The sequence below is a fragment of the Patella vulgata genome, chromosome 9 (assembly GCF_932274485.2).
Source record: "Patella vulgata chromosome 9, xgPatVulg1.2, whole genome shotgun sequence".
Taxonomy (NCBI): Eukaryota; Metazoa; Mollusca; class Gastropoda; family Patellidae; genus Patella; species Patella vulgata.
The window spans coordinates 26,762,870-26,788,698 of record NC_065887.2 but is presented as its reverse complement, the minus strand read 5'-3'; the positions used below and the strand labels follow the sequence as shown (position 1 = coordinate 26,788,698).

Below are 25,829 nucleotides of genomic sequence, written 5' to 3'. Positions count from 1 at the left end.
GACGTAACTGTAAATACCTCCCCCATCCATATAGAGAAGGGAATAAATGAAGCAGTGATATACCCTGATAGAAATAGACCAGCTGATGAGCTAGTTTTAATAAATTAAATCGAGAATGTTGTTCTATACTGCATTCACAATAGGTGGTTAGTTATAATCGCACCAAATTTTAAAATATTCTATCAAGAATTCTATCCTCCTATGGCCGTCACATAAATTCCAAATGTACAATCAGAATTTCAATTGGGTTACTCATTGGGTAAAATGCCATCAACATTCAATGAGGTTCTTTCTTATGAACATGCTTATAATTATATAATGAACACAATATTGCTGTTATTTCTTCCAAAGGTAAATGTGGGATAACTTAATTCTAAATGCCAAGGGGTTCTTTTATGTGTATTTATATGACCTTGGTTTTTTTGTCCATCTAAATGACTAGACACCTTTCCTTGACAAGGGGGAAAATCTTGATGAATTTTCTCCTGGTTTGTGAGTCATCACCTTACTGAGACGCCTGTTACAGATTGTCTAAAATTGCACACTGATGTTTTAAAATGAGAAGGGGGTGGTTGGATGGCCGAATGATGTGTGTGTGTGCTGCATCATAAGGTCTGTCATTGAGTCAACTGGCGTATTTTCGATTCCCCAGTTGTACGTGACAAAGAGTAGGGTGGAATGTCCACTCTAGTGGGTTTTCTCCAGGACCTCCCACAACTAAAGACCCCTACGCACAAGCGAATAATTGAAATAAAATTGAACCATATGTTAGTCCCAAAATGACCTACTTTGTGTTGAGTGGATGTTAAACACCATTTCTCTCTCTCAAAATGTATTCTGTTATTCCCAGTTACAATGTAACAAGCCAACTAAGGCTGATGTCCCCTGCCAAATTCCCAAAATAAATAGATGACACATTGACTAATTGCACATTTATCTTTTTGAAAAAGGATTGAGCTGATTAACTACACAGTCTAAACAGAAAATGTTGACGATCGAAATCAGTCAAGGTTTTGAAGTACCTGGCAGTGGAACTATACACTAAGTTTCATCACTCTCCATAAGTTAGAATCAAAATTATCCTGTCCCAAAGCATCGACCAATGATATTGCTTACCTTGGCTTTAGCAAAAAATGTTAATCATTTAACTCAGTCAAGTCATTCACCTAATGAAGATCTACAGCAAGTTTAAACATTCTACCTCAATTAAAAGCAGAGTTTTTATGTCCCAAAGTATTAATTAAATTGTTTATCTCTGCTTAGTCTTAGGGAAAATGTGCATCACCTAATAGACACCTACACTAAGTTTGAACATTCTACCTCATTTAGAAGGGGAGTTAATGTTCCAAAATCTTTACCAATCAGATTGAAGTCTTTACTTAGCCTAAGCAGAAAATGTCCATCATCGAACTTGTCAAGGTATTAATGGAATGAAACTATACACAAAGTTATCGTGTCCCAGGCAGCATCAACCAATCAAATTTCTTATCTCTGCTTAGCCCAAGCAGAAAATGCTCATCTTCGAACATACAGACAGACCCATTTTAATAGTCCCCTACCTTTCTTCGATAGGTGGGGGACAATTATACCAAACAAAGTCAAATTATGAATACCGGGTATATTTATTTACAATATTGATTTACAATGTCATTTGATGTATAATAATAGCACTAGAAAATAGTTCAAGCAATAATGTGAATCTTTAAATTGGTTCAGGAAGAATATTCATTTATACTTCTCACAACACCATCGAATTTGTATGATTTCCTCATTGATTCACAGATTTAGTTGTCTTTTATAGGAGTTCATTTATTTTCTATTGATAACTTGTACAAGTTTTAACTACTAGTAAATACCACAGTCTCTTCTTCCATACAAAAATAAAATCTTTTTTCATTAAATGAATTTTTTTTTTAAACAATGTTTTTTTCATATTTGAATGGGATTGGAGGATAGATGAATGTTTTGATTTGTATACATGATAATGAGATGATTAATGATGTAATAAATAATGAGTAGGTTATTTTAATTCTATGTTACTGTTCATCGTTGTAATAATTTCTTTGTAACAATTTCATAAACCATTTTTCTTCTAAAATAAGGCATATCGTCCTGTAAAAAGAAAATTGATGCGAAAAATTTAATTTAATTTTTTTTATAGTTTAATATTCAAGCTTAGCGCAGTGATTAAGGTGCTGGCTCACTAACCAGTAGGTTTGGAAAATGATCGTCAACCTCAAGATTTTCCATCGTGGTTTTCTCTTGTCAGTGGTGCAGACAGAGAGCCTGGCAAGGAACAGTGTTGAGTCGTTTGGATGAGATACAAAAACCAAGGTCCTGTGTACGTACACGTGGATGTAAAAATCTATTGGAATTTAAAATGAAATATAGACTGTAGCACTGCTGCCCGTGCAAAATTTCACTCCTAGAGCATGGCATTTCCATTAGCCCAAATGGTGGAAAACAGTAGAACATTAAGCCTTATTTTATTTCTAATATCCAATTTTGCTCATGAATTGATATATATATATATTTTTGGCACACAAAAGTTGAATTGATTTCATGCATATGAAACTAGAGAACAAAGTCTCATACAGAGAGTGCTGTTTCCCTGCCAACCCAGTCAACATAAAATCCTAACAGTATTTAGACCACATCCTATAACTCTGGAATGATATGTTCTTTCTTTTTACCTGAGTAAATGTTATTTTTGCACCACGAGTTACGTATTCAGCAAATACACAGGAGAACATACCACAATCACTACCATTCATTTGTTGAGGTATATCCTGAAATAATGAGAATATAATTTTACACAAGTCACTTAGTATAAATACTGCCTTCCAATACTAGACACAGAAATTCAGTTTAATATACATACAACACTGACACAGAAATTCAGTTTAATATACATACAACCCTAACCAGTTAACTTTGGGAGAAAAATATGGTACAATTTTATTTCAATAATTCTCTTGTGTACAGGGGTCTTTAGAAGAGGCAAGAAACCAGAGAAATCATACAAGGTTAGTTAAGTGATCCTACTCATTGTCACCTACATGCATGGGATCCAACGACGTGCATAGATTAACAGGACATATGATCTATTGCAGGCATGATACTCAATGATAGCTGCTTAATTATTAAATCCATCCTAAGGGAGGTTTCACAAGACTACTTCTACTTCTACAATACACTATCAATTGAATTAACGCATCTCCGAAGTCAATGAGTAGGATGTATAAACATGGCATCAACCAATTAGATTTCATCATTTTCTTCTGAACTTTACTATTGTCAAATTTGAAGTCAATGGTTTTTTTTTAATTAAAATATAATTTTTCTTTAGAATAAAAAATGTTGGAACATTCTGTCAGATGAATATCAACTTTCTGCAAAAACTACGATTTTCTATGACCTGGGAGAAGGTTTCACAAGCTCCATAAAACGGAGAAAGATGCAAAGCCACTTTGGTGTTCGTTATTTACATGCAACTCAGATGAAGTCAAAGATACACAGAAAGAAATGTGGTTCAACGTCCACACAACGCAAACTAGCTCAATTCAAGATTAACATATTGTTCAATTTCATTTCAATAATGTGGATTGGGGAATTTAGTATTGTGAGGAAACCAGAGATAACCAACCAGGTTGTTCAGAGGACCCTATTCACGTACAAGCTGGGAATTGAAACCAGGCCACTTGACTCAATGACAGACCTTGTGATCTAAATGTGATATTATGTGTCTCTAAATGTATATATTGTACATGAAAGTTATATTAACTATAATTACAAGTTATTTCTACATACTTTGACAGCTACTGTACTCCAACCCGTTAAATCAAATTTTTGTTTTTTCTTATCTAAACACTCATCTATCAAATATTGTCTGAAAATAAAACACAGATAGAAAGTTATATAATATAGTATTGATGGATAATGTACGCATATCTAGGTTTAATTAATCTTTCCAAGAACATCTCATATCACTTCTCATTCATTAAAGAATTTTTGTTGTGATTTATTGTTACATCCTCCTATTTATAATGCATGTCTTTATTACACCTTCATATTCACAAAGAAATGAAAGTAAAACAAGAGAACATAGTGAAATGACTAGAAACTGCAAACAGTCCTAATATTAGCCTGTAAATAAATACAAGGGATGGCTGAAAAGTTCTAAGTCTGAAAAACATAGATCAATTAGGTTGAAACAAAGTTTTGCCATCAACAAGTACTATCACTGAATGAATCATACATATATGAACTACAACTGTCATTTTTCTATCTGTAATAATTTTATAAGGTGAAAACTCCATATATAAAACGGGTTATGAGACTCCAAGGGTACATTTGGTGGCCATTTTGAATTTATGTAAATAATGCCCTTTCCCCGCCCCGAAAAACAGAAAACTTTGGACATGTTTTAGAAGATGATCACACTAACACAACGATACCAAGAAACTTTCTGTTACAATTTGTTCTAGGTTTCCTTAAATTTAACACAGATTCACAGGACTTAGTGGTTCAAACACGCAAAAGTAAAATAATAATTATTAAAATATAATTAGAACACTCACTTTAATGCATTTAAACATGTATCGTTATTGCCACCCATAGAATCATAATATCTGATAGATTTTTTTATAAAATCTATTATCTACAATATAAAATATTATAATATAACTATTGAATACCATATTGATATATATATATATATATATATATATTTATGACTGTTTAGGGTTGGCAGCTACACTAGAGCTACTAAGAAATTTGGGGTGTAAGGGCAGCTTGAGCTGGGGAGTAACATAGGCCAATTGTTGACTATAACTATTATCTCTTGACTTTGTGGTCTTTCACTGAACATTCAATACTTAGTGGTTATAAACAAATTTTACGGTCTAGCTGGAGCTGTGATTTCTTTTCCAATCTGTCACATAATTATACATACTAGCATTTGATGACACAACAATAATTTATAAACTAGACTTTAATTCAGATAATTTGAAACTAGGAAACAGAAAGGGCATTTGCAAAACCCTTGCAATTAGAATCTGATTTACAGGGTATTCATCTCTACAAATGTCTTTAATCATATGAATGACATCTCATCAAATGGCAAGTTAGTTTAAACAATATTTTTATTTCGAGTACAACATGAGTATTTACAATATTGTTATAATGGATTTGAAAACAAGCCAAAGCTTATATAAATTCATCTCCATGAGATGGCATGTTAACTTGGTTTGAAACTTTCAACTCAAAATAAATCTTTTACACAGAATTAATATGTTTAATTCACCGATAATATATCTTTCATTTGCTGTGGAAGGAAACAAGAGTACCCAGAGAAAAACCCGAAAGGTTGGAAAGACGACCCTACTCATTGTCGCATACAAGCTTTGGATTAAAACAATGACAGACCTTATGATCTAAAGCCCCCTCCCCAGTCAACGGATTGTCAAAGTTGTAAATACTTACTGCTAGACACCAATGTACACCTAAATGTACAGGTACTAATATATAATCAACATTTAATACATCTACTCTTTTAGTCCAACGTCTAACTACTGAATGACCAGAACCAGCCAATTTAGGATAAAAGAATGTATTAAACGCATGAACTCTAGCCATATTGTCTTCATCACCTCTTTCCATTAACATATTCATATAAAAGTTGATCACCTGGTAAAACAAGAAAAACTAATTTAATTGTATACATGTTTGATAATGTAACATTTATAATTATAATCATGACATAACATGACATGATACAACTATTATCATTAGTAAGATTTTAACTTAGTTTTAAGTTTACCTGGGTTATGTTGTACTCATAAGCAAGGAGGAGAATTATGCCAACTGTCAAGGGATCTTTTACATACACTACAAATTTCTACACATGGCCTCTTTTTTGGGGGTTACATCTCAGAAGGTTACACTTGGCTACCACTGTCAATGAAACTAGTGTCCAAGCCAGATATTTGGGAGAGACAGTGGCTCAGTGAGTACAACGTTGGCTCACTAACCTGGAGGTTTTGTGTTTAATCCCAGTATTGGTCAAGTAAGTTCATCAAAATTTTGCAATGTGGTTCAGCCTTGTCAGTGGTGCAGGACCAAGGGCCTAGCAAGGGACAACATATAGCTGTTTGGATGGGACAAAAAACAAGGTCCTGTGTACAGATTGACGTGCAAGTAAAAGAACCATTGATAGCTGGAATTCGAAAGAAGAGTAGGCTGTAGCGCCACTGTCAGGGCAAAATGTCCCTCATAGCACACTGCATGGCATACGCTCGTCTTTCTTACCCCAGTCATTTGATAACAAAAAATATAAGTTTATACCTCGTCATTTAACCAATTTAAACCTTTTAACGTCTGAATATCTTCTTTTGTAATCTGTATTTTAAACCCTTCAGATACTACAGTTCTTAGAGAACCAGGACCTATTGCATCATCTATTACTTTATTCATCTCTGGTGTTAACTCTGAAAAACATCAATTATATTATAATAGTAAGATCAGGGATGCTATTTCCAAATTTTACCCATCAAACATTTTTAGTTGGGGTTAAAAGAGTATACATAATATTTACGTCAATATAAAGTGGTGTGTAGATTTGATTTTGATTCCTGTTGGAGTAAGATATATAATTTCATTTGAATATGGAACCAAATAAAAATACAGAGTTTGTAGTTCAGTTAAAAAATCAAACTGAATGATGCTTGTAAGATAGCAAGACATAAAAGAAGATGAAGTCAGTTGAAAATGAAAGTTTTGGTATGACACAAAGTCAGGAGAAAAGCCATTTAATCCAGGTGAGCGAGTTCTGGCACTTTGATTCTTACATCGAAGCCATCACATCTAAAGAAACATATTTTAAACTATTACCGGTAGAAACCTGAGGATCTTCTATACTGGAGATAGTCATGTTTACAAATGAAGTGAATCAAAAACAGATACTTGCTATAACCTTAATAGTTTTGAGATTAAAAGGCGGAATCAATGCCATTTGTTTCATAAATAGCTTAAAAAGGATTAACTGATAATTTTTTTTATTAATCCATTAATCTATTAGTAATTACACAAAAGGTTTCTAATCCTATATATACATGTATATTGATAGTTCATTTATTTAATAGACACTTAATCTTTTATTGCTTAATATATAGACACTTAATCTTTTATTGCTTAAGACCATTGTGTGTTTGTGTGTGTGAGAGAGAGAGAAAAAACAAAATTCACAAATTTAGGACTAACATATGGTGTATCTTATTTGTGCAGGAGGCTCATACCAGTTGGAGGAAACTGTAGACAAACAGGTAGAAGATACTACTCCTTGTCATGCTAATATTGGATCAAATCCACATCATTTAAATTGATGACCGGCACTTTAATCTAAAGTGCTTGTGTTAGACCAGCCTGTCACTAAAACCCTATACCATTGGGTGAAACGAAATAAAATTGGGTTTAACCTATGGTTCTGCTCTGGCTGAGCTAATGAAGACGGGCATATGCTATACAGTATGCATTGAGGGAAATTTTGCCAGGACAGTGGCGCTATTGCCTACTCTTATATCAAATTTCAACTCCCAATGTGTACACGAGACCTCAGTTTTTTCGTACCACCCAAATGACTATTAGTTGTCCTTTGCCAGGTCTTCCAACCTGCACCACTGACCAGGTGGAACCACGCCAGTAAATCCCAATGACCTTTTTGGGCCAACGGGACCTCCTGGTTAGTGTGCCAACGTCTTACTCATTGAATCGAGGTGGCTCCCCATTGGGTGAAAACGCTAAATACTTCATGAGTAGTAATAAATAAACTGGAAATGGATTAAAATGTTATTATTTTGGTAAGTATATATATTTATATTTACCAACTAGTTTAGTTTCTTTTTCTGTTTCTATTTTTCTAACTTCTTTTCCTTCTCTTATATCTTGTGTAAAAGGTTCCAGAGCCCGCATCTGCTCTCGCAGCTATAAATAATATAAATAGAAAACATTATGGAGATAATTTTAAATAATCTAATCATAAAATTGTGCCAATGTATTCATTTAAAAACTGTTATGTTTTATATATCAACTAAATTAAGTGTTCTTGCTGAAAGAAAATGTAGTGGACTTACATTTTTCTCCATCTCATCATACCTTCTTCTTCTCTGTAATAAAATAGAACATATATTATTGTAAGCTCTAATATCAATATTAACATACGAATAACTAAACTAATGTTTTTAATTATCTAGAGTGTAGTGGACCCTTGGATCCAGTCACTTAATTTGCTAGTTCTTCACTATATTTGACAACATTATTCTGGTATGTGTTATTGGAGAGAGAGAGAGAGAGAAATGGGGTTCAACGTTCACTCACACAAACTAAGTCATTTTGGGACTAACATACGGTTCAATTTAATTTCATTATTTGTTTGCGCATAGGGGTAATTTAGCAGTGATAGGAAAGCACAGGACCAGAAGGCAACCAACGAAGTTGGACAGGTGACCCTACTCCTTGTCACGAACAAGCGAAGAATCTAAATCACACCACTTGACTCAATGACAGACCTTCTGATCCAACGCGCACACGTTAATCATTCGGCCACCCAATCCCCCACATGATATTGGGGTTTAGACCTGAAAAAATCTTTTCATTTACTCCTAATAACGAACTTAATCAAAAGAATCAGCTCCATAATAAATATTAATTTAAATCATTTTAAATCTATTGGACCCTCAGTCCCACCCATCCTGCCAATGCCACTGAATTCTGGGTTACTGGAGAAAACACAAATGAAATGAAATGAAGTGGGGTTTAACGTCCTACTGTTTTGCTCCGAACTGGGCTAATGAAGACGGCCATACGCCATACAGTGTGCTATGAGGGAAATTTTGCCCGGACAGCAGCACTCCGGCCTACTCTTATATCGAATTCTGTCAAGGGATCTATTACGTGCACACCAATGTGTACACAGGACCTCGGTTTTTAGTCTCATCCGAACACAAATTATGACTGTATTTTGGGTGACAATTGATGAAATTGTTTGTATACATACCAACTCAGTAAGTGTTTGGAGTGTTAGTTCTGCTTCATTTATCTTTCTATCTCTTTCTTGTTTATCTAAGTCATGGCTTCTTTTTCTGCAGAAAAATCAAAATATGGTAGTCATATTTTTACTTGTGTGAAACATATAGGAGAGGTCCTGGATACATTTCAGTGAATAAAACAGGTTAATTCTGTGTGAAAGATCTTTCCAAAAAGTTATGTAATTTTAGTCCTGTGATGCTCTGTGATACTTTATAATAACTGAGTTGTAAAAGCTGCCCACTGTCCAGTTATACATGATATACACAAGTCAGGACATAAGGCACATGTCACATCATAGACACAAATTATCGCACAACATATACATTATAATACGTACATTGTGTGATTAATTTGTGACAGGTGCCTTCTGATCATATAAATCTGTGTTCTTTGTTGAGAGGATGTTTACAATATTCATTCGACTTAAAAGGAGAGGGTTTAACGTCCACTCGACACAAACTATGTCATTTCGGGACTAATATATGGTTCGATTTTATTTTAATAATTCGCTTGCGCATAGGGGTCTTTAGCAGTGGGTGGAAACTGGAGGACCTGAAGAAAACCCATGAGGTTGGGACAGGGGACCCTACTCCATGTCACGCACAAGTGGGGATTCAAAAGCATGCCTCTTGACTCAATGACAGACCGTCGGATCCAACGCGCATGCACTAACTATTCAGCCACTCACCCCCCCCCACTTAAAAGGAATCCAGGAATGTTAAAGAAAGTGATTCAGTATAAAATAGGTAACAATTCAACTAAAACATTTACAGATGATTATAGGTAGGGAGAAATCTAATCAACACATACTTCATCAAATGATAATATAATTCTTTTAATCATACATAATATTTAACATCAATATTAGACTTACAAATCATTAAACCAAGCATTTTTCATATATATAGACTCTTCTAACTTCTCAAATGTAGGTGATGATAAACTTGTAAAACTGTAAAGAAAAAAAAAAATAGATTGTATAATAAACACCATTATATGCAGGGTTGAAATAATGGCTGGATGTTGTAACCTTGTAACAGGTTACCACTAAATACAGGATGGTAACCTAACAGGTTGCCACACGGGTTACTAGAAAATGATTCATGGTCACCCATCTGTTTTTCTGCTATGTAGTGTATTATTAATAAGAAGGTTTATAGTAACATGTAGGAATTGTGGAGTAAAAGGTCATAATTTAATAAAATTGTGAAATGAAGATGTAAGACATATAGATCTAATATTGAACATGAACACAGCTGTGTAACACAAAGTAGTGGTTTATCGTTGATTACCCAGTCCGTTGAAAATTACATTGAAAAATCGTCTGGATAATATTTCATTTATTCTTTGGAGAAAATGGCACCCTAGCTTGAAGCGGCCAATTTCATTGTAAAATCAGATTTTCCAATGACAGTTCGACGAACTGCGAAAACACACTGCTGCTGACAAGAAAAAGTACACTTATTCTGTGGGAATATTTTGGTTTAAAAAGAACATCGGACAAAGTCTGAGTTAATGAATAATGAATATTTATTCAGTATTCCATTCCAGCTGACGGTACCTACATGAATATTCTTACCCCAGCATATATACATGTATATACTTCTCAATTCATCAATACAACTCGCATACATTGCTAAATACCAAATCAATACACTAGATACATTAATCCATTTATACACCACAAATTATATCAATATTATTATCACAATAATGAATTTTTGAAGCACGATAATTCTAATTATCATGATAATTTACTCCAGGCGATAATCAATGATATTGTGATAATTAATTTTACCATTATCGTGAGATATCGCGATATCTTTTTTCTGTGTCGTTGCGATCTTTATATGAATATGAATAAATTATTTTCAAAATTTCTCATTACTAGCTGTGGGTCCAGCAAACTGTTCTTATTCATTATGCAGACCATTAGAGGTTTCATGTTCACTCCTTCAATATACGCAAGCTACGACTGAACAAGTCAATACTTTGACCCACCACATTGCATAAAGTTGCCTTGTGTCATACTTCAGTGTAGTGTGTACTACATATTTTACAGGTCAGTTCATTGCCATCGTCCACTTTAAACATAACGTCCCATAATAGAAACATCTTCAACGCTGTTTCGCGTTTTGGTTTGTTGTGGGGCTGCCGAAGGAGTAAAATTGCGTCATCAAGTATTACATGAAAATCTCTTCCGCAGTCTGCCTTGTTATATATGAAAAGCAATCCAAATTACACAAGGAACAAAGGGTCCTCTGCCCATGTTCTATGAATGGCAACCTCCCGGTGACTCAAATGATGATTCATCACTTTTTATCAACCCTGTATATGTCATTTAAAGACTAACAAAAGTTTACTTTCTTAAAAAAAACAAAGATGTTGGGGATCAAAGTGAATTTAATAAAAGTATGAAACAATCAATGATTAACATTAAATAATCTGTGGCCCAAAATTCAGAATAACATGTCACATAATATATGTACAATAAATTTACCTTTTTTCTGACTTTAATGCAGGTGACGATATTCTTTCTGTATTACTACATGTAGTATCTTCTAAAATACACAAGTATTCTCATATTATATAAAACTTCTTCCAATAATATAATTTGAACATTATTTGTATATGTAAGAGAGAGGTTTAACATCCACTAGACATAAACTAGGTAATTTCAGGACTAACATATGGTTCAATTTTATTTCAATAATTCACTTGCGCATAGGGTTCTTAAGCAGTGGGAGGAAACCAGAGGACTCAGAGAAAACCCAAGAGATTGGACAGTATTTGTATATGAAGTATACAATAATATAGTAATTTGTGAATTAGAGTTCAGCAATTTTCACATACAGGACTGGAAAGCCCACAGTTTAGGCATAGAAGCCAAGACTTGTAATCGGATGTACAACTTGAACAAAACCTAATCTACCCCCCCCCCCCTCTCAAACTTGGATGATTACAAATAACTGTGGTGGCTCAGTGATTCAGAAGTTGGCTCGCTAACCTGGAGAAAGTTCATTAGGATTTTCTGGCATGGTTCCTGTAGTTCCGCCATAGTGAGAGAGAGAGAGAGAGAGAGAGAGAGAGAGAGAGAAATGGGGTTTAAGCTCCACTCGACACAAACTAGGGTCATTTCGGGGCTAACACATGGTTCAATTTTATTTCAAAATTTCGCTTTCGTGTAGGGGTCTTTAGCAGTGGGAGGAAACCGGAGGACCCAGAGAAAACCCACAAGGTTGGACAGGTGACCCTACTCCTTGTCACGTACAACCGGGGAATCGAAACCCAGCCAGTTGACTCAATGACAAGACCATATGATACAGTGCGCGCATGCTAACCATTCGGCCATCCAACCCCCCGTGCAGGATAGAGTCTGGCAAGCAACAACATGTAGTTGATTGGATGGGATGAAAAAGCAAGGTCCTGTGTACAAATTGAAGTTGGAATTTAATAGAAAAGTAAGCTGTAGTGCCGCTGTCTGGGCAAAATTTCCATCCCAGCACATTGTGTGGCATACCTGCCCCATTTTCATTGGCCAAATCGGAGCAGAACAGCAGGAGGACTGTTCAGTTCATTTTGGATAATTACAAAGCTGATCTAAATAAAACATACTTTTTCAACACAGATTTTAAAATCCATAAAGACAGTAGAATTTATAATATGTAGACTAACCTTGTTTTGATGGTGATTCTACAGTTCTGTGTCTACTGATATTGATGACATGTAAACTTGGTGCAGACGACAATAAATCAACTGCTACTTTGTGATGTTTAGTTAAATAAGATGACGATACATTTAATGGATCTACAGCCTGTGCTATAACCCTTTGAGATTTTGGTCGTTTTTTAAAACTATTGTTTAACGTAGGCTCTTCTCGTGAAGATTTGTTGAAAAAACTTGAGTTTTGGGATCTGAAAAGTGAGGAACATTACATTTTAATGTATTAAAAGGTTTACAAAGTTATCAGGTTTTCTACATTTATGAGAACCATTCTAACGAAAATTATGCCAACATCAAGCCAATTTGAATCTATCTGAATCATTTACATCAAACATTAATATACTACATTAGGCTTACTTTAAAAATATCTTTGTTTCGCCTAACGCGACCGACTAACTAAAACCACCCCCGACTTAAATTATTTTATTGCACTTTTCCACGATGTTTTATTTTATTTTGTTTGTCAACCTGAAATATATCACGAGAGTTATTTCCCTTTACTATGGCTATGGTTTGATTCATTATTGAAACTGGTTGATCAAGACGAAAACGTCATAGGTGTCGCTTCTCATCAAAATGGTTGCAGACGAAAGCACGTCCATTCCCACGAAATGATTCTGCCTCTATGTCTGTGGTGCGTCGTTTTAAACATGACGATATTTTCAATATCCGTTTTCGAGAAAAATGAAGGCACAACCCGCACGATCGTTAAAAACGTGTTAAAGGAGTTTCACACTTCAAGTTCGTGGCAAATTGTGTGCGAGTCGTGCATCAAGAAAAATCCTGATGTCATTGATTTGTTTGCCAATAAAGACGACGAATGTTTCCACCCGGAAAATTATCAAGCTGTCAAATTAGCTCTTAAGTTTAATAAAAACTTTAAGTTCGTTACTTTTTACGTCAGACCCAAAATTCATTAAACAAAATTAATGAATCTGTAGTATACAGCTAATAATTTTTCTGTATTGATTTCTCTGAAAAAAAAAACCGACCTACCGACCCTTCTCCTCAATTGTGGGACGGGTTTGGTTAAACAAAGATATTTTTAAGGTCAGCCTTAATGACATCAGCCATTTTAGTCAAGAAACATATTTAAATTTAGATATCTAAATAAACTCAGTTATGTTGTGTAGTAAAATGTGTATGGAAGTCTATGAAATGGGACCCAGCAGTCCTACATTAAGAGGTAGTCTGTTATACTATGTTGAATGGTGTTACAATTTCATGTTTTCCAGTCTCTAATATTTATCAAGATCCTGGGGATCTGTTTTATAAATTCTTACCCAACATCTGCACCCTCTTTTTTCCATAATCATATAGTCAATTGATACAAGAAATCAAATCTTGCAAATGGAAGTAGCAGATAAGGATTCTATCTTTTGATACAAACAACTAGTCATATGATAAACGCTACATAATAAAAATAAGATAATCACAACAGGCTCTGAACATAAAATTTTCAACCTCTACAATTTAAAACAATTTCGAGCTTTATTAAAAAATAATTGATAATGAGTACCTGTTTGTTGATGCATTTTTAAAGAGGCTAAGTTTAGGTGGAGTTCTTTTTCGTTGTTGACTTGAATCAAGAGGAACTGTTGTAAATTGCTGTAACAATTGACGATACTTTTCTTTCTCATCCAGTCTTACACACTGTTAATAAAATAAACTATTACCATTATTACAGTAATATAATATAATGTTAGGTTAACTTTATTCAGTTGTTATAATGAGCACTGACTGACTTATGTGAATTATATTCAAAATTTATTCGATTATTATTTTAAATATAAACAGGCATTTGAGAATGTTTGTGAATCAATAGATGTACCCTACTGGATTCTATATACATGCATTTTAAAATGCATGTATCAATAATAGGTTGATACACTGTACAGTGAATAGGCTTATTTAATTTTCACTGAATTGGTCTGGGACTATGTAAAACAGTGTTCTAAATTATAATCAAATACCTCAATGTTTAACCTAAAATAATTCCAGAAAACATAATTTCTTAAATTTTCAATATTGGGACATAATACGAACAAAATACTATGTAAGGCAAACTTGGATCTTTTTTCATGAAAAGAACACAGTTTTTATGGGAACAATCCCTAGTTTTATTCTAAAAGCATGACGTTTCAACAAGTATCCTCTTATCGTCTTGTTATTTATTATCTAAACTAGTATCTAAATTGTTTAATAAATGCACTGCCCGAGAGTTATGACTAAAGAAACCTATATCTCTTGCTGTACGCCATAATCTATAAACCAGGGAACAAAATAACCCGGTTCGCATCATTGCGAGTCAATGGAAAAATTGATTGGCAAAATTTTACTTGGGAATCTATAAAGTTGCGAATCATATTTATCAGATATAGTACCTTATATTTCAACATTTACTGTTTCAAAATTCACTTGGCAATAAGAAATCCTTTAACGGTTACTCTAAAACGTGAACCTATCCCTTCTATTCTACAAGACAACGTTCATTTCAGGAGCCTGTATTCGGTTGCGCTTATCCAGACATAATAAATGCATGGAAATATTGGTCATGCATCTGGAAAACGTGATTTCTGCTTAGTCTGATAGTAATAATGATCTTTGATGTTAAATAACTTTTACAACGATCAAAACAATGTTCGATGTTTGAAATATTTTACGTACATGTAATTAATCGGAAGCTTCCGATTTGCAAAACTGAAAGTTTGACATCGTGCGCTTCCGTTGGTCTCGTATTCACAGCAATTTCTGCACAATTAAACATTACTAAATACTATTGTGTATGTTCAGAACAAGTTAAATGAAATGGGCTATATTTACATACATTTTCAATTAATTACATGTGATTTTAGAGTTGTGGATTTATATAACCAAGGTGGACAAAATTACACCAAAGGAATTCAGATCATGTGGCATCAACATGAAATATGTCGTCTGCAGTTGGAATTTGTTTAGCACTCGTAAAAGATCGTAAACGATTGGTGTTGAAAATACCATCCACAATACAATTCATGTCGTGTGAGATCAGTAACTTGCAAGTTATGCACAAAATATGAATACAAAAAAAAAAAAATATTTTCCAAAATGTCAATAACTGCCAAATTTCAATAGCCATAGCTACCATACTGTAAATGGGCTATTATGGCAAATAAAAAGTAAACTGTTAAATTTATTAAAAACTGTTTCGCACTGCTAACTAATTGTTGACAGTTATTTTGTTTCTTGTTATAAACTTGTGGGGGTGTGAATACATATTAAGAAACTTGTTGATTCGACCAGTGCATGCATCTCATTGTCTATAGACTGATATCTCTCAGTCTTAATATTTTTGCCAATTGAAGTTGTAAAGATTCATATTTTAGGTTGTCCATTTTTAAGACAATTCTAATATTTGATAATAAATAAAATATAAACACTTTAATACAGTGTGGTAAATCAATTTCCTATGTAAACATTATCTTACCAACTGTGCTGTACACTGATTACCCATAACAGTGCTGCCATTAAAACCTTTAGTAAATATTGATTGGTCTTTAGAAATAGATGGCTTTTTAGACGCCTGGACATTTTCATCTGTATGTCCATTTGAATGTATGGGAGGTGCTACCACATCTATGAATAGAAAGAGAAATTTGTTTGCATCTGTCAGACAATAAAAATACAGGACATGCATAAGTTAAATTCATATTTTGCAGCAAATGATCCAAGTACTGTCTAAAATGAAATTAGTTGTCTTTAATTACAGAACGCTCAATTAAATCTATTTACCCCTGAAGCTTCGTTTTGCCTTTTGTGGTGGAAAAGTACTTGGTCTTGAACTGGGTACTGTTTTCTGTATGCCCTGAAAATAGTCAAATAGACAGCTATATGTATATCAATGTGGAATGTGAGGTTCGCATGTGTTCTCTTCTGTTCTTGTAGACAATTTGTTTGTCACCAGTTATGACCAATATCAACCATTCATGACAGCAATTAGACAAAGCTCACTGTTAACTACAGGGATGTTCTAGTCGTAGTCAAACTTGTTTAGTCTATATTGTGTAGTTACTCGATTTTTGACAAAAACAGTTGCATGTTCAATCCAAGTTTTGATTGTTTTCACTTTATCCCTGTATTAATATACACCTAACCTTTATTAATTTCTAAAATATATTAAAATACAAATATTACCGTAAATGGCCTTACATGAGGATCTGTATTCCAGTTTCTTCCATTTGCATTTGGAAGATTAGGATAAGATCTGTGATAGGAAGTATCTGGAGGTACACCCAATGTTGGTTGGTCTTCCAATGGTTTAAAGAAATAATCTCTGGAGAAAGAAGTCTTTTGTCTCATCCAGTTGGCCATTGTATTTATAGGTGCGGTCACAATATCCAATACTGCAAAGTAAAATTCAAAGTGCCAGATGTTATAGACACATCAGTATTTCACTATGTTCAACTAAAATAATCATTTCCAGACATACCAATTTCTAATCAATTAAATTCCCATTTATAAAATTAAACAAATTGATTGAATTAAATGTATGGTAATGTTAGCTTTGGAATACAATTACTGCTTATTATTGAGCGATGTCTCGACTAGGCTTCTCTAGTCAATAATATAACATACATGTAAGAAATAACACTTGGTTAATGCTGGCCAGACATGTAATACATGGTATGTATATACTGTCTAGTTATATTTTATCATTGCTTGATAATGACTAGAGAAAGGAGAAGACTAGTCGAAACGTTCATCAGTAATAAGATGTAGATATGACGTACATGTATTGTAACACTAGTGTAACTAATTTCCTAACTTTTGACCTTAAATAAAGTGTGACCAGTATATGCCGGTTCAATTAATAAATACCATTGAAACAAATTAACATACAGTACATAGTATATATAATGGGATTAAAATAATATCATGTCAATATTGTTCTTTAATAGAACTTGGGTAGTTTTAATTTTCACCATTTTCAGTGCATTAAAAATAATGGAATGGAATTGACATTTAATGTCTTGTCTGTATACCATCTAGTAGGTCATCTGTTAAGGCAATCAGATTAAAATAAAGATCCCATTTGGTTTCGTTTTTTATAGTTCAAAATTTCGTTTTACTTGTCTTCACCACACTAGGATCTGGAAGAGTTGATGTGAGGAATTAGCCAATGAAACATGCTCTGCTCGGAACTGTGGGTAAACCCATAGAAATTTCAACGCTGATTGATTAATCATGTCTGACGTCATAGGGTCAAAAGCTGCTTGTACGACTCCTGACACGACCTTCCAGTACAAATGGTCAGATCTTCATGTAGTGTTGGCCATCGAAAGTATAAAACAACAAAATGAAATATATATATCTGTATTTTAATCAGATTGTCTGTAAGACTAACCTACCCGATACATGTGTCACTCAGTATGTTAATTGTGTTTTACTTTCTAAGCATAATTTTGCACAGAAGGAGGCTTTTTCACCTTCATTCTGTGCATTTGAAAGTCAAGCCATTGCTTGAAGACAGAATCTTCATAACTGACTAGTACTAGTAGTTATTATCAATATCTCACCGTTTCTTGGACGTTTTACAGACACGATTTCAACGTCAGGATCTTCTGTTCTAGATTCCCTATATAATAATCAAAAAATGCTATTAATAGCAATCCAAACATGTACTACTACAAGAAATGTTTGATAAACACTGAATAATTCAGATGTCTAAAGAAATTAGTTTCCACTTTCATTGTAACAAGAGGTAAATGCTGGAATATCATTAATTTGAGTGGTAAGGAGCTGAAATATTTGTAGTTATCTAAAATTAGTAAAATCCATAAAATAATAAAAAATTTTTTTATTTGCTTTGCTCTACTTAAGGGCAAGGTAAAGTGACACCATCTTGTTGCATAGTAGTCTCAACACCAACAAGGCTGAAGATATTATTTCCCAACACAGAATAGTGGCCCTTGGATACAAACGTCCAAAATAAACTCTATTACTCACAATACACTATTTCACTGTCCATACCCCAGAGTATATTATAAGCGGTATCGCATCGCAGTTTGCTGATCAATTTTCAGATTGATTAGCACTTTATTTTAAAACATCCAATAACTGCTAATCAATTTATTTTTCTTATCATATACCCTGCAATACCCCTTTAATTCGTACATTCGTGTGTTATCACGTATATGAAAATTTCAGTTTCATCACTTTCTTGCCCAATCGCGGTTACACCTACAGACAAAACAATAAAACTTGGGGACAGCTATTATCTCTCTATCTATACTCTGATCTATGTAGTACAGTAGTCGAGTCTTAGATTTTCGAGTTGCTTTCCTATTTCCTTGTACTACGTACTACGTAGTGTGGAGATTTCCATGTCTTGCTACCACGGGTTTGGGATCTGCCATTTTCTTTTTCAATCTTGAAAATGACCCTTCATACATGTATCTTTAGACGAGTGATGCGAATAATCGTTAAACTGACAACGCTTAGCGGAACATTGTATAGATATGCAAAGGTTTCATTTACATCACCATACATACAATTATGTAGTATTCCCTTTAGAAATAACAGATTACACTGTTGTATAAATGTAAACAATGTTTCGTAGATAGCTTTCGTGTCCGAATATCTGGTATGTCCTTGACCTTATGCTAATATCAATGAGCAAAGTGTTAATTTTAAATACAAATTTTTAATTCTTTAAACATACATTATGCCAGAGCTAAATCAGTCTATTGCAGGTCTTTCTTTAGGCCTGAAATGTTATCTAAATTATTAATTAGACATTAATTAACTTATCCAGACCATAATCAACTCTAGATGGCATCGCTAGCCTGTGATCTTAAGTGGATTGTGATCCGATTTACTGCATAACTTTCCTTCTCGATTAAACGATTAAATGGATAATCGAGACTAGGCTGTTTAACGTACTGACTTTAGTAATGATGACCGAGGCTAGGCAGCAATTTTATTCGCATAGTTCTCGGTTCATAGTGGATCAATTTGAATGAAATTTTCAGCAAATTGCCTTTCCGTTATCTAGTTTTTAATTATTATAGTGAGAACTGCCAACTCGTTATCGAATCTCCCATAATGTATCTTTAATTCAAACAACACAGGAGCGTAACTAAAACTGTCACCCACAGACTGTTGGCTTAAAAAAAATTCAGACCGGAATCAGATACACTGGGAAAAACTGGCAATGTGCATGTCAACTTACCAAATCTCACCCAAATCAATTATGTCACATATTTTTGACGTCAACAAAAATTCTTACAATTTTTTAAACAAAATTAATCATACAATTCAGATCTAAAATAAATTTGGAAAAACGAAATTATTTATAATTACGAAGTGGATATTGAACCGTATACGGCAAAGTATCTACTTCCGCTATTTTACCGTACATCGTTTCGGCGCAGAAGCACGATTTTACGGGAAAAACATAAACCACTGACAGTCTTGGTACTTAAATTAAAACCAAAATCCGCAGAAATGCGCCCTCGACCAAAATAGAATAATATTCTAAATGCTTTTCAACAATTTACATTTATTATCTTATATTCTTTTAAAACCAATTCTCCAGTTTCTACCATAGAAATTCAAGTATGGCTATTTCGTTCCTTTATAAGAAACGGAAAAAGAAGCAATGTTAGACAAAGAACGAATAGAACTGTTGGGTTAGGTTTTGGTTGGGTTAGGTTTTGGGTTAGGGTTAGGGTTTGGGTTGTGGGTTAATGTCAGATGCCAAAGCGAAAACTGCTAAGTCCAGGTATCAGAGAACTGCGCATGTTAAACGGAAGCGTACGGCAAAATAGTAAATAAAGTAAAGTGCCGTATATATACGGTTAAATATCCACTGCCTTATAATTATTGTATTATGAAGGTTTTATATTTGACAATAATCACATCAGCTTCGCTCTCCTCAGGCAATGCCTGTTACATATTAACCAAGGTTAAAGGAGCTAAATCGCTAATATTTGGGACCTAGAAATTGACACAAGTGGGTCGCAACTCATATAATACCGTAATATTCCATTCAGATCGGTGATTGCTCTATATCTCCCAAGAAGCAGGCTAAAAATCTTGGCTATGTTACTGATGAATTTATGTCCCCAGTTCCCCAAATCAATAGTATCATACGAAAAATGCATCATCAAATGAGAGCTATTTCGAGAATACGCTCTAATCTTAATACTGATGCGTGCCAGAGTGTTGTTAGAGCATTAGTAACATCGCACATGGATTATGCAAATTCTCTTCTATTAGGAGCACCAGAAACAGCTTTAAACAGACTACAAATAGCGCAAAACAATGCTGCACGTCTTATAACTAAAACACGAAAATTTGATCATATATCAGCTAAGTTACAGAAACTCCATTGGCTTCCAGTTCGAGCGAGGGTTCAATTTAAAGCTCTTGTGAATGTGTTTAAATCAATTTATTCTGACACCGCACCCAGTTATTTAAAAGAACTCTTTGATTTCTATACTCCCCAGCGATCCAACCTTCGTTCTTCAAGTGATCGTAGCATATTGAGGATCCCCAAATATAATAAGCGTTCTGGTGAATATGCTTTCTCCGTCAAAGCAGCAAAAATGTGGAATGATCTTCCAAAAACTCTTAGAGAGTCCTCTTCCATCCAAAGCTTTAAGACTAACTTAAAAACCTACTTATTTCAAAAATGTTTTTGAACCGTTTTGTTGTGAATGCGCTTAGAAACACTCATGTGTAATGAAGCGCTATATAAATCGAACAATAATAATAATAATAATAATATATAAACTGATTACATTCAATCGTTTCCGTTTTTACTCTAATTTCAAATCAGTTATGTTCCGTGAAATAAGCCAGCAGTCTCAATCGAGTGCAAATTCCTAGCGTCTGGTTATTCCAGTCTACATAAGCCGATTGGTTTGGTGCAATATGTCTAGCCTCGTTCCTCTAGTCTCTTGCTAGAACTGGGGCTGAAACGCATTATGGTACATGATTCGTGTACCAATGGTAAAATATTTATGTTGTCTTAAATATTGGATATCAGAAGCCCACCCTTTTCCGGTAAGATCACAGCATCAATGTTGTTTTAAATTGACAAATAATTCGTGTTTTAAATGTTGAAGATTTTGGATATTGAGTTAGAGACTTAGCTCCTTTAAGTAGTTTGTTCATAATCGAAGAAATCCGTTTGAAATTTACGATTTTTCAGACAGTAGTTAGTGTACTAGCCGAGTAGTACAAATTGGTGCCAGTCACCCAGTGCCGGCATTGAAATAATTCGAGTTGCACACGTAATTAAATGCATTTAGCCTTAGGGTATAACTTTAATTCTACATACGTTTCATCAACTGTTCGTTTTCTTTTCCTTGATGGGGTTTCGAAATTACCTTCCTTCGAAGACGGAAAAATATAGGAACGAAATTTTTCCGTCAATGAAGTCAACATTTGGATAGATTTGTAAATGAAGAGTGTCTCGTTTTCAGTCTCCTCGCGCCAGCTTTCCGGAAGCAACTTTCCTGGTTTCAATTCACAAAAGACCTTTGCTTATCTCCCTTCATCTGGGTCGGTGAAAACTGTACAAACTTCGCTTTTATGGTTTGAAATGAAATGAAATGAGGTTTAATAATGCATTACTGACAAGGGGGAACCACGCATAAAAATCTGGATGAACTTTCTCGGCCAATGCAGCTAGGGATCGAACATGTGCACCCTTTTTATTGTCATTTTCTTTTAAATACACCATCACAACGAGAATAAACGTTTTTCGGGATTAAAAATGTTTATGATATTATCCTCATCAGTTTATTTGTCAGTTCCATATATATGGCATATTCCTTTTTATTGATCCTTGTTTCTCGTAATACTACGCTTCTCAGGCCTACCGCAACCCTAATCGATTGTCGGAACAGCAGTGTCCCCCCCATCCCTCATTTCGTGCACGGATGTTTGATAGACCAGGGAGTCAACCTAGCTGAAAAGTGTACCAATTCTCTCCTAATATATATATTTCTACGTTCGATATTATAAAACTGAGGTATAATAAATGACTGGCGATAAAGGTGCTTTTGAAATTTTGTAGTAAAGATTGACCTGATTTCATTGCAGATATAGGCACCTAGATTTGAAAACCTTCACGGAGCTCAACAACCCAGACCCCATACTGATCAGCGGTGAATATTCGCTTGGCCGCTACAATCACTGATAAGGATGACATCAATGCAACTTAATGAGTCTCAAATATTAAAATTTTTTCACCGACAAATTAAATTCTAAAACATTTTTTTGATGTATTAGAAAAATAAATAAAGACGTTTGACGTATTTGTAGGTAAAAATTATTTCCTATTTAGTGTTGAAGGCAGTCATCTTTTACAGATATATTAGAATACTTTTGTAATCCTCTGTGAAACAGATTGCCCAGACCCGCTTACAACCCCCCCCCCCCCACACACACACACACACACTTTTTAAACCCTGGCCCCGCCACTGCCTTCCACTTACTAGGAAATAATTCTATAAGATGATCTGGCCAGTTGAAACGGGAGGTCGTGTCAGAGATCATACGAGCGGCTTTTGACCCTATGCCGTTAGACATTTGATTAACCAATCAGCGTTGATATTTCTAGTGGGTTACCCACAGGCTCATGCAACTCACGCCAAAAACTAGCCGCAACAGACCGTTTCATCAATAGGAAAGTTGGCTTTATATAACAACTCTTCCAGATCCTAATGTAGTAAAGACGAGTAAAGGGAAATTTTGAACTATAAAAACGAAACGAAATAGGATCTGTGTTTTAATCAGATTTGAATTGTCTTTAACCAGGAACTATATAAGTTGTCCAAGGGTAACAAGACACTTTTTACAGATCAAGATAATCATCACTGATATCAACATTATCACGTCCCTGCAAAATCTGTCTTTGATCACATTTCCCGCCAAGATTAGGCATTGACCCCAACCCTCACAAAGCAACCCAGTTGTCCAAAGGCATATTGTATACTAAGTTAGAGATCCATATTTCTAGAAATTAATGTTTTACTAATTTACAAGGACCTGGTGACCATCAAGAGCAATTTCGAACCACACGGTGTTTGTCCCCAAACAATTTTTAAAAAAAAAAAATTAAACATTATTTTATTGATCATAAATCATCAAAGGGATGAGAGATAAGTGAATTTGCTTACAAAGATCTTCTCCCTACAAATACGTGATACTAATAATTATTATTAAAACACTATACATGTAGTAAATACCAGTTTATATTATTCTATTATATTCATAACTATATTTTATATTCTAACTATACTTCTATAATTATAGCTACAAATTTGATAATTATAGCTGTAACTATATAGTTATAACTTCAATTTTATTATTTATAACTACAACTTCAATAACCATAATTACAATATTAATAATTATACCTACAATTTAAATAATTATAACTACAATTTGAATAATTATAATTGCAATTTTAATTATAATTAAATTTATAAAATTACAAAAAAATTAAAATATATAATTTACGTTTTATCTTTCTGATTATAATGCCTGTTTATTTTCTACATTTAAACTATACCAATTACAATATAATCGTTACAATGTGCTATTTACAATCCAAACTATATACAAATGCTGCTACCTCTTTCTATTTAATATATAGCAATATTAGTATTAGGTAAATCTGTTGCTTAATTTTATAAATGTTTGCACTGATTTAAATATGGATCCCCATTTAAAATTGTTTTCAAATATACTTTTCCTCCGTAATTTATAACATCCCTAAACAGATAGGATTGAATATCTTTACATTGTTCACATTCAAGGAAATAATGAAAATTGTTTTCACATGGGTTACCACATTGACATTTAAAACCGTTCGATAAATGAACTATTGCTGTATTCCTTTCTTGAATGTCTAAATTCTTGAGCTATCCCTCAGTTGTTCACCAAGACCATTCCATATGCTTAAAGGACGAGGGCTAATGGCATTTTGGAATGATGCTGTTCTTGCAAATGGTACACTTAAATTACGACCATTACGCACATTATAACTGGAGAATGTAGCGATATTTGGAGGTATAATTTCCTTCAGGCAAGATGGACATAGGTTGTACATAGTAACTGTTGTCCAGAATCGAAAACTAGCAAAAAACTGTTGTAGAACAGCTTGGTGTCATAAATTCTCCTCTCTGGTGGCGATTCCAGATTTTGAGGGAGGTGGAGAAATGAATTGACCGAAGCCCGATATTGAAGCCTGTGGGTACAACAACTTAAAAGTGGCCCAATATAGCCTTATTCATGTGGTTTTGAAACCGACAAACCAACCGACGTCCAATCAATCAATTACTGTTGCAGCTGCATTTACTGGACATCAAAAATTTCAATTCCCGAAAAATAGATGAACAAGCCAACAGTGAGGCTGATGTCCCCAGCCGAAATCCCAAAATAAATAGATGACACATATCCATTAATCGCACATTTATTTTTTTCAAAAGTATCAAGCAATCAAACAAATTACCACCTATCCACTAAGTTTCATCACTCTCTATCAGATAGAATCAAAGTTATCTTGTCCCAAAGCATCGACCAATGAAATTGCTAAGCTCTGCTTAGCTTTAGCTCGAAATGTTAATATTTGAACTAAGTCAAGACATTCACCTAATGAACATCTACATTAAGTTTAAACATTCTACCTCAATTAAAAGCAGAGTTGTTAAGTTCAAAAGTCTTTAACAATCAAATTGCTTATCGATCCTTAGCCTAAGCAGAAAATTCTCTTAGTCAAGGTAATGATATAATGAATCTATACTCAGAGTTTCATCACTCTCACTTAATTAAAACCAAAGTTATCGTGACCCAAAGCATCAACCAATCAGATTGCTTATCTCTGCTGACCGTAAGCAGACAATGTTTATCATCGAACTCCACCAAGGCATTCACCTAATAAACACCTACGCCAAGTGGGAACATTATAGCTCAATTAGAATGAGAGTTATTGTGATCCAAAGTCTCAACCAATCAAAATGCTTATC

The 25,829-nt window shown here is 34.1% G+C and overlaps 1 protein-coding gene across 2 annotated transcripts; it reads right to left on the bottom strand.

The window, feature by feature from the left end:
* Window positions 1–1,603: 1,603 nt before the first annotated feature.
* On the bottom strand, window positions 1,604–22,291 carry LOC126831494 (sentrin-specific protease 1). 2 transcript variants are annotated; one of them, XM_050562016.2, is made up of 18 exons: window positions 22,133–22,291; window positions 18,363–18,421; window positions 16,981–17,189; window positions 16,579–16,651; window positions 16,274–16,422; window positions 14,327–14,460; window positions 12,760–12,998; window positions 11,585–11,645; window positions 9,959–10,036; window positions 9,053–9,137; window positions 8,130–8,162; window positions 7,881–7,980; window positions 6,346–6,488; window positions 5,485–5,688; window positions 4,581–4,660; window positions 3,811–3,889; window positions 2,694–2,789; window positions 1,604–2,112 (listed from the first exon to the last, which is right to left on the bottom strand). In XM_050562016.2, exons 1-18 carry the CDS (start codon window positions 22,237–22,239, stop codon window positions 2,044–2,046), a joined length of 1,998 nt encoding a protein of 665 aa, XP_050417973.1. In that variant the 5' UTR covers window positions 22,240–22,291; the 3' UTR covers window positions 1,604–2,043. The 2 variants fall into 2 exon arrangements, with proteins under 2 accessions (XP_050417973.1, XP_050417974.1); XM_050562017.2 differs by having other exon boundaries at window positions 16,996–17,189.
* Between the last annotated feature and the right edge of the window lie 3,538 nt (window positions 22,292–25,829).

Bases quoted from the DNA above. Each gene is read 5' to 3' on its own strand.
- LOC126831494 (XM_050562016.2), bottom strand. From the start codon at position 22,239: ATGTTGACTTCATTGACGGAAAAATTTCGTTCCTATATTTTTCCGTCT. The intron at 17,190-18,362 runs GTGAGATATTGA...TTTACTTTGCAG, and splicing joins TGTAAAACGTCCAAGAAACG to TATTGGATATTGTGACCGCA. The intron at 8,163-9,052 runs GTATGTATACAA...ATTTTATTACAG, and splicing joins TCCAAACACTTACTGAGTTG to AGAAGAAGAAGGTATGATGA.